Source organism: Zerene cesonia, chromosome 17 (genome assembly GCF_012273895.1).
Source record: "Zerene cesonia ecotype Mississippi chromosome 17, Zerene_cesonia_1.1, whole genome shotgun sequence".
Classification (NCBI taxonomy): Eukaryota; Metazoa; Arthropoda; class Insecta; order Lepidoptera; family Pieridae; genus Zerene; species Zerene cesonia.
The window spans coordinates 6,704,676-6,719,014 of NC_052118.1; the positions used below are offsets into that span (position 1 = coordinate 6,704,676).

The 14,339-nt window shown below is 31.8% G+C and overlaps 2 protein-coding genes across 3 annotated transcripts; both read left to right on the forward strand.

Moving 5' to 3' along the window:
- The first annotated feature begins 5,936 nt into the window (after positions 1-5,936).
- LOC119833518 (heat shock protein 75 kDa, mitochondrial) lies at positions 5,937-10,482 on the forward strand. Its single transcript, XM_038357563.1, has 13 exons — positions 5,937-6,202; positions 6,289-6,434; positions 6,593-6,754; positions 6,967-7,202; positions 7,286-7,395; positions 7,579-7,652; positions 7,723-7,999; positions 8,084-8,153; positions 8,259-8,406; positions 8,657-8,784; positions 9,059-9,246; positions 9,726-9,957; positions 10,186-10,482. The coding sequence occupies exons 1-13, from the start codon at positions 6,085-6,087 to the stop codon at positions 10,358-10,360; spliced, it is 2,064 nt and encodes a 687-aa protein (XP_038213491.1). The 5' UTR covers positions 5,937-6,084; the 3' UTR covers positions 10,361-10,482.
- An 831-nt stretch (positions 10,483-11,313) lies between these two features.
- Positions 11,314-13,233, forward strand: LOC119833686 (neurotactin-like). Of its 2 annotated transcripts, XM_038357818.1 has the most exons (6): positions 11,314-11,383; positions 11,472-11,939; positions 12,046-12,181; positions 12,314-12,483; positions 12,594-12,666; positions 12,930-13,233. In XM_038357818.1, exons 2-6 carry the CDS (start codon positions 11,670-11,672, stop codon positions 13,082-13,084), a joined length of 804 nt encoding a protein of 267 aa, XP_038213746.1. In that variant the 5' UTR covers positions 11,314-11,383; positions 11,472-11,669; the 3' UTR covers positions 13,085-13,233. The 2 variants fall into 2 exon arrangements, with proteins under 2 accessions (XP_038213746.1, XP_038213745.1); XM_038357817.1 differs by having other exon boundaries at positions 11,321-11,939.
- The last annotated feature ends 1,106 nt before the right edge of the window (positions 13,234-14,339 follow it).

The following is a 14,339-nucleotide window of genomic DNA, read 5'->3' on the forward strand; positions in this document are numbered from 1 at the left end:
TACTTTCCAAAATTATTATAGTTTCAATTATTACTTGATATGCAGATGGTATTATATTATCTTTATCCCTACTAATATAAAAAATGCGAAAGTAACTCTGTCTGTCTGTTACGCTTTCACGCCTATTAAACCACTGAGCCGATTTTAATAAAATTTCGTATGAAGATAGAACTGAACTTGGGAAAGGACATAGGATACTTTTTATCGCGAAAAAAGGGTAGAAAGGGTTGAAAGACGGGATGAATGTTTGTATGAAAGTTCGTTAACAATAACTCAATACAATAAACTATTCAGGAATACTTAAAGAGTTCAGGGTAGTTTATAAAATGACTTACATTACATAACTCTTTTGCGTAGCATTTGCTTGGTTTTGACTACTGTAAAATTTTGCGCTCCATTGACGGCAAATTTTTTATAGGACGTATACCAACTACCAAGTATACAAAGACTAAGTCAGGTTAGTTGAACCCGAAAGAAAAACCTTTAAGTCAACGGAATATAGTAATGACGTTGTTCGTCACGCTTGAGCTAAAGCGACTCGACTCGTTGAGGCAACGGCATCCACACTCTTACTACGTTGACTTAAAATGTTTTTTGTCTGCGGCAAGCCGATTCTTCATTGATGTATATCGAGGGACACCTTAGGGACGAAAGGAACGATATGGACGGCTTCTGGATGAAGGGTGAGCGACTAAAGGCGTATCGCACACTGACGCACTATAAACTCGTAGGTGTTTTTGTTCAGTTCATTGACCAGCCGATGAGACTTGTAAGTGTCGCACGCAACGCAAACAACGCCATCGATAAGTCAGAACATTTGATTGGACGTCACGATATGTCACTGACATCATTCAAGCGAAGATTATTATTTATCCTGAGCTTTTCCACCTGTTCAGTTGTTTGTTTGCATTTGCGATCTAAGTAGCGTCTGGTCTGTGTCTCATCCCATTTAAAGTTGATTGCTCATCCGACATATCAGAAATTATTTATCAAAGTTTTAATATTTATTCGTTCCCGATGTTTGAGTCTTGGGGGAAATTTAAAATAAAAATCGTAACAACCAAATAGTAGATAACTATTAGTGCAAAATATATTAAAAATTATGAAATAAAGCCACTTAATGCATAATATGTAGATCTTTAAAAAAATGGTTACTCCTGTTGTTATGAAATATATTATACTTTCATTTTTTGTGTTTGATCTTAATCTTGAGAATGGTTTTGATCATTTGCAAAAGCAGGAAAAACTTGTAAAGGTTAATACGAGCCCGATTTCCACATTCAATATAATAAATGACATAGGAGACACAAATCTTATCTGCACTCTATATTAACTACTTTCTCCGCACCGTCGCGGTCGCTAGTGTATACTTATTCACTCTTATATAAATACCTACTTAATGCATACATATCGAGTAGACAGTGGTTGCATTTATAAATTAAGGGACTACAATAGCTAGAAAACGCACACAATTTACAATCAACATGACGATTTCGAATCAACGGTTACGGCCGGACTCACGCACACGCATACGTATTATGCAGAGATAAGAATACGAAATTTACTAAAAAATCTATTGATTGTACTATAAAAATAAATCACTATGAAATGACTATGTTGCTTGAAGAATCATTTGACAAAAAATCAGAATGAATGCCCTTATATTACCATGGGCTTTTTAATCGTTAAAAGAAATGTCTAGTGATCTTTTTTTTACAATTATTATTTTTTTAGTTTATTTGTAGTATTGAAAATGTTCAAATTATATTATCAATAATGTGGGAGTTTAGCACGCTTCGTCACGCACCCCCACAAAAAACGGCGTGAAATAGTAGCATGCTACTGTGTTTCATACGGCGAGTGGGTAGCCGAAAGCCCGTTTCCTTTTCCTCACCCTTCCCAGTCCAATCCTTCTCTCCAATCATAAATACTTTTCTTATTCATTATCCCTTAAAAACGCAGCACATTCGCAAAGCCACTTCCTGCCAACGTTCATGATTTTTTTAATGTCATAATGAAATACTTCTCTTAGGTACATATTATATATATCATGTGCATATATACTCGTATATTTATAATTATAAACACTCGCACAGATATTCTTAACATATTATATACTTATATACTTTCAATGCAATAATATTTATATTATACAAACAACGTGCGAGTATTATCGATCGATAAATTCTGACGAACGATGTCCCTATGAGGCATTTTCGTCTTAATTATCGAGTTAACATGAATCGTACTCTTCATCTAAAATGAATCTGCCTTGCACGATGCAGAAACAATACACAGTTACAATGCACCTTATGCACCGCAAATACTTGCGAATTACCGTTAGCTCCTAGCGCCGATAGATATACACGGTTTACATACATTACTCAGGTATGCAATACAAACTGCAATGTTATATTTAGCAAACAGACTCAATGCAACATACAAACGCACAATGCATACTATCCTTGTCCGTAGTACTTATTATATTTAATGTTTTACTTGTGTGTACTTAAAGTTATGATAAGTACTATATACATTTATGTGGTAGTCGAGCACGCTTCGGCACGAATTGAGCCAGATCGCACGGGGGAAGTACCACACCCCCACAGAAGATGGGCATGAAATAGAAATCTACTGTATTTCATACAGTGAGTGGGGGGGCCAGAGGCCTATATCCTTTTCCTAACCCTTCCCAGTCCTATATTCCTTTATTCCTCTCGCCAATCCTTTCTTAATCCCTTCCCAATTTAAAGTCGACAATCCATTTGTAGAGGCGAAATGTCTGCAATGGACCTTATGCCTCTCCAAATGTTCATGGGCGGTGGTAATGCTTACCATCAGGTGTCCCACCAGCTTCATTGAGATTAAAGGGATAATTAAAGTGGCTAAAAATGCCCCCCATGCTGGTTGGTTTTTGAAAATTGAATGTAGAATGAATTTGTAAGAAAACATACTAAAATGATGCATACAAAAATTTTAATTATAAGTATATAATATTTTCAGGTCACAGTCTTAGTTGCAATACTCATCAGAAATGCTAGCCATTTTATGAAATTTCATATATATATTCTGTAGGTCTGAGAATCTTTGTAAATTAAAGTCATTATGGTGTCCTAGTAAAACAATGTTTGCTAGGTCAGGTAGAATTGTTAAAAAATATGAATTCTTAAAAAAGGGAACAATTGTTAAGGAGCAGATTGGAAATTGTTTTCTTAATTAATTATTAAGTAACTAGCCTCTTTGAATTTAGAATGAGTATATAAGCAATAAGGCCATCTTTTTGCACATAATTTGTGCCTAGCTGTATGTTTCTATTTTAGATTATCTCTATAACAATTTGAGGTCAGTTCATATAAATTCCAAATTAAATTAACATAACCGCTTGGTGTTTAAAAGAATATTCCATTTATTATATCCATTCATCCATTTATAAAAGTTGAGAATGAATGTCATGTGACCAAAAAAAACATTATTATAGGTTTCTACATAAAAGAAATTTCTTATAAGACTAATAATAAGGATTGATTAGAGCTCATACAATTTTGTTGGGCCTTGTGATAAATTATTGTGTCATTTAGAAAACAAGATTAATTCTAAGATTATTATAATATATTTATGTGTACCTCTTCATTAGCAATGACCATTATTAACAATAAATAACATAATAAATAATTCAATAATAAATAAATTTCAATGATATTTTAGGATTTATATGAACACTTCTTATTGCTCAGGTGTTAGAAGTTTATGTATAAAGAAGATTGTATAAATCATGTATGGACATAATTTTCATTAGTATCAATAAATACAGTTTTTTTGTACATATATTTCATTTCAATAAAACTATAATACATACAAAACCTTTATCACCATATTTTTTGAGATAAGCAACTTTACAGTGTTCAATGTATTATGAAAAATACAGACTGTATGTATAGTACAATTTTAAGTCTCTTATCACATATAATCTAAGTTTAGAAAATATATGGTATATGATAAAGTATAATAATAATAATTTTATGCATGACTAAACTACTACATTACACTACAAATATTGACATAGCATTTACATTTTTGCTCATCCTCTAGATTGAGCAATCATAGATGATTGCTCAATCTAGAGTGCAAGTTTAGTTATTAGGCGTAATTTTATGAATATAATTATTATAAAGTACATGTTGTATCATATTAAAAAGACACGAACCAATCAACATCATAAGAATGACTCTACAAAAAAAGAAGTATTGTATTGCTTACCTCAGACGATCAACAACCGCTTGCCGTTTGGGTGGTAATATCATCTCTTCCATGGGCTGCAACATGTTCGGTGGATGCTGGGCGGGCGAGGCGCCGGGCAGCAGGCCGCCCGCGCCACCGCCTCCCGCCAGGTGCTCCACGGTGATGATACCACTTCACCTCTGATCAACCATTGTCTTTTTAAAAAATCCTACTTCTCGGCGATCAAGTACTACAGCGCAATTGCGATAACACAATGAGAAAATAACAACAGTTCGTCCTGTACACTCTCAACACATTTTTCATGTTTACACCTCCAACAGTCACTTGTTTTTCACAAACTATACAAAGTAATAACTTGGCGATTAATTACATTTTAAAACTCCACACATTTTGAATACAGTACATACAATAATATTTTAGCAAACAAAATATTTTAAAACAAAACTTGGAAAGTCACATCACAGCAGTCGTTGGGAAATATAGTTTTTGGTAAAATAAGAAGCCGCAACACTTAAGAAAGTTATAAAGATGTGTCTTTATTGTTTTAGGCATGAAAGTATTATATCATTATCAATATTTAATACAAAAAGAAAATAACTTCATGCTTCAAGTCCACAATAACAGTTCAACGCCCACAAGTTCACAAACAAGAACTGACGATAAACTGACGGACGACGGCGACGCTACTTTGAAGTTTGCATTTTGAGTTTGACGCATCTACCAAAGTTGCTAGTACGTTGTTGTATCGTAACGTACCTTAACGTTTGTTAAATAGATAAAAAATGTTTTCCATCAATTTAGGTCTCTGGTTTAATAAGGTACTTAAAAATAATAAAATAATATCAGTTTCTCATAATCTATCATAATAGTACACGTTGCCGACAAACATTAATACTTTCAGGGTTTGGTCTTTACATAGTGTTTATTTTATTCATGTCTAGGTATAGTGTTTGCAATTATAAAATCCTTATTTATCTACAATCACATTAGTGGGTTTTATAGTTAACTAATATTGTTTGTATTGTTTGGCATATTTTTTTTTTCAAATGTACGTTGTAAAATGATACTTAAAAACTGATTATAAATTTTATATTAATTAGGTAGGCACTCGAAAAAATATAAAATTAAAATATTTCGCGAATCTTCTTTTCTTTCTTCCTTTCCTATAGAAAAAATGTTTTACTACATCTTAATTAATACCTTTGGATCAAATATTATCACACTATATAACTAATGTTATAAATGTGAAAGTTTCATTGTTGGGATGTTTGTCCATCAATCATGCTGAAACTAATAAACGGATTTTGATGAAATTTGGTATACAGACAGAGTAAGATCTGACGTGGGTGATAGGAGAATTTTTATTCCGATTAAATGCTCCCTTGGGATAAAACAGAAATTTAGATATCCGAGCGAAACCGGAACGAGCGTCTAGTACTCTAGTATCCTATAATTTGAAGGATACCTTTACTGAAAACGGTAAATTTTATTAAAAGTATTAAAGAACGAAAAGGGTTTTGCGTTTTATTGTTTCATATCTTAGTATCTTGCAACATTATATGCTGTGTTGCAAGATACTACGCTTAACTAGTTCTCAATCTGTGGTCTTAATATATTCTGTCAAATGTCAATGTTGAATGGTATCTTTACGTAGACGGTAGAAATTGTTTTGTTGTCAACTGTGATGTCAATTGGAACTTTGAATTGTCAAAGTCACTTCTACAAATCTTCTGCATTAAATTTAAAATTCTGAAGAAATTTTAATACTACGCAGCTTCTTTTTTAAAATAATTAAAAAAAAATTGTTGTTATATTTTTCTTAACAATATATATAAGGCACAAGCGATGTCAGCACTTCGAGCAAGAGTATGCTCATCTCTTGTAGCAAGACGTTTATTTAGTAAAAATTTAAAGAATTCTAAACATATCAATGGTATTGCCGTGTCCTCGCAGCATCATAATGGTACTCAAAAAGTTTACCATAGAATTACTATGTATATTAATGTTTAATGTAATATCCAGGCTATATAACCTTATTTTGTTTTTAAGGGCCGGTCATCTTTCATACGAAATACAGCACAGTATCCGATCAAAAACCTGAAGAAACTAAAGCTTCTCCAGAAAAAAAGGAATTTCAGGCTGAAACTCGAATGCTGCTGGATATAGTAGCTAGATCTTTATACTCAGATAAAGAGGTAGATAACCTACTCTTCATATGTGGACGAAATTTTTAATGATTGATTAAATATCATAACTTAAAACGATTAGTAAACATTTAACTAAAAAACCTAAAATATTGGTACTACAAAGCAATATTATATAATTTTTTTATCCTCTGTTATTAATTTTATAGGTCTTCATCAGAGAACTCATATCAAATGCAAGTGATGCATTGGAGAAATTCCGTTATCTTAGTGTTAGTTCTGCTCCAGACCTACCACCATTGGAGAACACTGATAGATCTTTAGAAATTAGGCTTTCTACCGACAAACAGAACAGGACATTGATATTTCAGGTAACGTTCTTTAAATGTCAAAATAGCTTAATAAACTTTACAACTGATTAACAAAAATGTATTATTTATATCATTTTAACTGCAATATGATGCATGCATGCATGTCTATATTTACTGTTTATGTTCTTCTCACAATATTATTATATTTATGTTAACAATCGTCACTTTCTCAACTTTACATTGGTATTATTTAATATTTGTATGTCTTAAAGGACTCTGGAATAGGTATGACCAAAGAAGAATTGAATCAAAATTTGGGTACAATAGCGAGATCAGGCTCAAAATCATTTATTGAAGAGATTAAAAAGCAAGGATCTGATCAGGCTAGTTCAATTATTGGACAATTTGGGGTAGGATTTTATTCTGCATTTATGGTTGCTGATAAACTTGAAGTGTATACCAGAAGTAGTAAAACGGGATCTCCAGGATTTAAGTGGAGTTCAGATGGGTAAACCATTCTAGTTTCATTATCTTGGTGATACTTAACTATGTGAAATATTCGTACTGAAAATATCTGTTGTGTGTTTATAGGTCTGGAACATATGAGATTCAAGAGGTAGATAATGTGCCTATTGGTACAAAAATAGTAGTGTACTTGAAAACGGATTGCAGAGAATTTGCAGATGAAGAAACAGTCAGAAGTAGGTATTTGTTCTTATAGTTTTATGTCAGTAAAAACTATGTTAGGAATTAAATAATAATAGAAGAAAATAAACATACAAAATGCAACAAAACACCAAATAAGGTTAAAAATGTTAATACATAACATATTTCATATTATCTGCTTAGGCTGAATTTATTATAGTTGCACATATTTCTTTCAGATATAATTATGAAATACAGCAATTTTATTGGAAGTCCCATTTACCTTAATGATGTTCAAGTGAACTCTATAAAGGTTTGTTGTTAATTTATATTAAATTAAGTCCATTGATTTTTCTCATGTGGTAATTATGAAATATTTTTAGCCTCTCTGGTTGATGGCTCCTAAAGAAGTGACACATGAACAGCATGTCGAGTTTTATAGATTCGTTGGGAATTCTTATGATAAGCCCCGTTATACCTTGCATTACAAAACTGATGCCCCTTTAAGTATCAGATCAATCCTCTATGTACCAGAAGGAAAACCTGGACTGTTTGAAATGTCAAGGGACTCTGATGTTGGTGTAGCTTTGTATTCACGAAAAATTTTGATTAAAAGCAAAGCAGAAAACATTCTTCCTAAGTGGTTGAGATTTGTAAAAGGTAATAAAGTAACAACATTGCTGAATTACTTTTCTTCTTGGAATCAAAAGTGATTTTAATTATAAAATATGTATTTAATTTTAGGTGTTGTTGATTCTGAAGACATTCCACTTAATTTAAGTAGAGAATTATTACAAAATAGTGCTTTAATTGCGTAAGTATGTTATTTTAGTATCAAGAGAAGAGATAAATATTAGTAAAGAAGTATAAATAGTTGTAAAGATCAGGAATAATTATTTAAATAATTCATTGATTTCAGTAAACTTCGGCATGTTTTAACAAATAGATTCATAAAATTCATGATTGACAATGCTCAGAAAGATCCAGTTGGTTATGACGCGTTCTACAAAGATTACTCATTGTTCTTCAAAGAAGGCATTGTTACTAGCCAAAGTGCTATAGAAAAGGTGTGTATAAATGTTAAATATATTAAAAATGTGAAAGAGTGTTTGTTTGTCTTCTTTTCACACCCAGCAGAATAATAGAATGGTATGATTTATGGGACATCTATCCTACTTATAACCGCTAGCGCCATGAAACAATTTCATTCCCAAAAGAAAATCTTATGACCATGTGGGCCAAAAGTTCTTCTTATGTAAACTTTGAAAAAAAAGCTTAAGTAAATAAAATCTTAAATAATAAAAATATTATTTTCAGGAAGATATTGCTAAATTATTACGTTTCGAGTCATCGAAACTGGAAAATGGTGTTAAAACATCATTGGCTGACTACAGTGCGAGGCAAAACAATGATCAGAAGTCCATTTATTACTTAGCTGCGCCTAGGTAACAAGTAGTTTTAAACAGTTTTATTTTCTTAAATATCTACTCCAGTTTTTTTCTTGTATAATATCATATTATATGTATTATTATGTTACATGATATGTTAATCTGACTGTTAATCATGAGTAAAATACAGAAAAGAAAAACAAATTCTATTTTGTAGTAATTTAAGGTTTCAAGATTCTGCCATAAGAAATCACAATCAACTGACTTTAAAAGTACTTTTATTATATTTTACTTGTTTTTACAATTCACAAACCATATTCATATTTCTCAGTCGGGAGTTGGCCCAAACATCACCATATTATGAATCTCTGAAGAAACGCGATGTTGAAGTGCTATTTTGTTACGAAATGTATGATGAACTTGTTCTACTGGAGCTCAAGGAGTTTGGTGGAAGAAAACTTGTATCTGTAGAGAATGACATGCAAACGGACCCAGCTGCGCCATCGGAAACTATAATTGGTAATTAATGATATCCTTCTTTATACACATCCATCTTTTTTATATTGTAATTTTTTAATTATATAGCCAGAATATAGTTTTACCCAATTTCATATTGTACCAGAAAAATTGTACCTTTTTTTGGCACTTGATTTAACCAGTAAAGTATGTATCTCTTGTGGTTTGGGATTTTTGGATGAGAGTTGATTAAACAGTTTATTTCAGTTACATGATGCAGCCCCAACATGCATGAAGTATTTATGACAAATGAAACTAAAACACACAAATATATAAATATATTTATAAATATGGATATGTTCAATGTATTATATTTTAATTGCAATTGAACTATTTTTTTTTTTTGCATTTACTTGCTAACTTTGTTTAACTCGATTATAATAAAGACTTGTGTCACTCAGATTATTATTATTCTCATAATATAGTCTTCATTACGATCTGCATGCATGTAAACTTAATTGGAAATTTTTCTTTGTTTTCAGGAAGTGAAGACTTACAACAAACCCAAGTTAATGAATTGATTTCATATCTTAAATCACATTTATCTGGCAAAGTATTTGAAGTAAGAACAACCCAGAAACTAGACTCGCATCCATGCGTTATTATTGTGCCTGAAATGGCTGCAGCCAGGCATTTCATTAGAACTCAGGCCCAAAGTCTTACTGAAGAAAACCGATTTGCATTATTGAGACCACAATTGGAAATTAATGCAAAGTAAGTTTAATTGTAAAAATATGTTATCAAGTTTCATGCCTATTTCACAATAATAATAATAAAAATATAATATTTATTTAGGCCTCACAACTTAAAAATACAGATAAGACAGTAGAGGATAATGAATTGAAATGAAATGTTGTGAGACTGGACTGAAGTAAACAACAAGTATAGCTGCGAGATTAATTTTTAATTTGTTTTTATAAATTTTTGCTTAATTTATTCCAGACATCCAATCATCAAGAAACTTCATAAACTAATATCTAGCGACAAGGATCTGGCAAATATGGTTGCACAACAGCTATTCTCCAATGCTATGGTTACAGCAGGATTAGTTATGGATCCTAGAAATCTGATTACAAATATTAATGAACTCTTAGTGAAAGCCTTAGAAAAGCATTAATTATTAGTCAATAATGTAATGTAACCCTAATAAATATATTTTCTGTTCTGTTATCGTTTATATATGATGTGCTTTATTAAACCAATAAATTTGAATGTTACAAAAGTAACATTTAAACTGGATTCGAAATCTGTATTATTACCCTTTCATTACAAGTAATGGTTGCATAGAGTTTAGGTTTTAGATCCCCGGACGTCAATCGAAAGAAGTCGGTGGTTCGAGACCCGACGAGCGACCATTAAAATAAGTTTGTTCTAAAATCAAATGTTCGACAAATGTGCCATGTACCATACAGGAGAGGCAATAAGGTCACTTAGATTCAAATAAGAGGTTATTTACAAATGTTCACGTTGCACTTGTATGCAAAAATATTTTCGAAAATACATGGAATAAGACTTTTCAAATGTCGTCCTGCACTTACGGATTTAAATATTAGTGTGAATGTGAGTGACCACTGACTTGGCTCAGCGCAAAAATTCGTATCTTGTATGCAAGTGAGTAATCCGGATGGGACGGCAATCGGCACATGCAATTTTTTTTCCATAACTTATCAAAAGTGTCTTCTACCAAATTAATGCGTTTATAGAAGCAGTAATGTGGTAATGAACACAAAAGTTTATATAAATTATAATATGACAAAGATAATAATATAAAATATAAAACAATATTTTCTTCCAAAATCGGTCTAGTTAGGAGTTTATTTCGTAGAAATCGTATTTATCTCGTCGTATTTAAGAAATAAAGAACTTTTTTCTTTATGATATAGGTATCATATACGGTCTACATCTACCTACATATTTTAAAATTTAAAATTAACGTTATTCTCACTATTTGGACGTATCTAAAAATTATTGTTCTATCTGTGAAATATTTCTGTTACTACAGTTAATAAATAGGAGTATATAATCTATGGATGTATTGCATACATTTTATTATCTGTGCTAAAAATCAATCGACCGAAGCGGGGAAGTGGAAGTGAAACGGCGCGGCTTTCGTGCGGCTTTCTTTGCACTGAATTTTTAAGTAAAAAGACGAATCTATTTATTTATTGTTCACCTTCAAACTAGATTGTAGAAAAAGCATTAACAATTTTCACCGTACTAAATTACAGAAATCTATGTTTAAGTGCGCATTGATTGCGTTAAAGGCTTGACATAAGAAGACTGGAAATAATAATATAAGCCTAAATATAGGTAATATCGTATTTATGCCCTTCGAACTTCACCAAACGCTTGTTACTCTTCTTTATCTTTAGGATAATATAAACTGTTTTATCTCATTCATGGTTTTGTGTGGGTGAACGGTTAAAATGAGTTCCATTGATATTAACAAAGCCGATAACGAAGATGACAACAAAACACTTGACAAAAAGCAAATAGAAGACGAAGAAAAGGAAATAATGTTAAAAACGGAAACTGAAGAAGAAGTGGAACTGAGACGCGATGGCGGTCCCGTAAAAACAGCATTGTCGGGAGATATAACAGAACAAGGTCGTGAAGTCAAACCTAAGTTTATTCCTATCGGGGCTATTAAAATGCCTGGCTTTTTCACTAGGAATTCTGATAGAGAAAAGTCAAAGGTAACGAAGAACATTTATATGCATGCATGTCAATTATTGTGTAATGATTTATTTTTATACTATTTACCTATTTTTATAGTTATTAATAATTTGTTTTTATACTTAGGATGAAGAAGCGATAGAAAAAGAGACTGATAATGAAAAGAACCAGGAGAAAGATGATGACAATCCTAAAAATCATTTCAAGTTTTTACAAAGTTGTCCTTTTTCAAACTTCTTAAATAAAGCTCAAAATGATGGTGGTATGTTCTTCAAATAGTTTATTTAATATTTTATTAATTATCTAATGAAATAATAGCAATAAAAATTATCTGTTTTAATTTAACTATTAACATATTACTTCTTAACATAATTTTATTCACATTTTTGGTCAGATGGTGATGCAGAAAAGAAGGAATTTGGATTATTCAATTTCACATATTCTAAAATGTTTAAGAAGCAACAACAAAAAAATGCAGGAGCAGCCCTAGCCTCTATGGAGACATTAGAAGATAAACTTGACACTCCAAATGATGGAATGGAGAACATTAAGTTAGATATAACTGTGAGTTGTAATTCAATCTTATATCTTTCTAGATATTGTAAATTGTTACAGTGTGCTTCTCATCAGCTATTGCTAGTAAACAGTGTCATAAAAAATGCTTACATTTACAGGAACCGGAGGAAGGGAAAGTTGCAACTCGATTGCCTTTAAAAGAAAGAATCCGTCAAAAGAAATTCATAATTGGTAAGACATAAAATATTTATTTTAAATTAATGATCTACTTCATCGGTTCAGATTTGTCTTTATGTTGTGCAAACTTTTTAAAGTACAATTTCAGGCTTGAACAAAATTTATATAATTTTAAATTTCAGATAAAAAAAATTCAATTTATAGATAGTTCCAAGCCACTTGATGTCATGAGAAATCTCTTTTGAAATTAGAATTGTTCCATTTTTCAAATTTGATATACCAAGTAGACTAATGTGACATATCTTTCTTTGCAACAGACGATATAGTAGTGTGCGGCATAGTTCTGCTGGTGTTATTGGTGGTGATCATTGGTATAGTGATTGGCGCCCGAGCTGGGCCTCCATCTGAACGCCCTTTGAGACTCGGCAAGTTTGTCACTACACAAACTGCATGTGGCTTAGTTGAAGGGTGAGTTCATGTAATTAATGTATATGTTTTAATAACGAGGCAGCAAAAATTTTGACGGTGAAGATTCAAACAGTGAAACAGATGTATAATCCATCTGTACCATGTGTGACCCCACAGGAGTATACAGGACTTCAATTTCTTTAATAGATATCACTACATAGTATAAAACAAAGTTGCTTTCACTGTCACTATGTCCCTATGTCCCTATGTCCCTAGGTCCCTATGTCCCTATGTATGCTTAAATCTTTAAAACTACGCCACGGATTTTGATGAGGTTTTTTTAAAGATAGACTGATTCAAGAACTAGTTTTATATGTATTATAACATCTATTAAACTACTCCGAAATAACGTGTGCGAAGCCGCCTACAAAGGCTTGTATGCAATAAATGATCTTTCTTGCATACTTACAGTTCTCACAGTTAGTACAAGTTGAAAGTTGTTCCAGTAATTTAGAATTTAAACAGTCAAAGGTTCCGAAGCGACCTTTGACCCAATTGATTTTAAATAAGGACATTAATAATAACTCAGAAACTATATCATAAGTGATATCAAATGAACAAAGTATATACATCATAGTGGCGAGATATCACAAGTGCAGCAATAATTGATTAATGATACTCTCATTGCTATGAATAGATAACAAGTCTGAATATTAATAGAAAAATTACAGTGATGATGCATTGCATTATATCAGTATTTCTTATGTTTGCATGGGAATGTTCAACTTCAAGGCGAGACATGAAGATATTCTGTTGGATCACTTACTAAAATATATATATAAACAAGCTTTCCCCCTGAGGCTTCACTCTCGTGGCCTATAGAGTCTTCGTGGTTTTTCTAAAAGGCAGTACGACATTTTTTACGACTTTAGTGCGTGCTCAAAAATTTTTCTTAGAAACGTCTCTATAATTTTTATAGACCTATCCAATGACACACAAATAATTAACAGACAATATAATAAAACTAACCAGACCAATTCATTAAATATTTTTAAAAAGAGTGGTTGCTATGAAATAGGGATGGATGCGTTTAAATGTTAGACAATCGAGTAAACCACTGGGCAGATGTTGACAAAATTTTATATCGTAGTAATCCAATATTAGGTTCATCTTGTGGCCAACATTTTATTTCAAAAAAAGAATTTTTAGGGGTTGTTGTTCATACATGAAACTGGGGGATAAAAAAAAGGTGTGTGTGCGATTCACGCACGATAGAAGTGAAACTTCAGTAAATCTACAAAAGAACGAGATGAATAAAA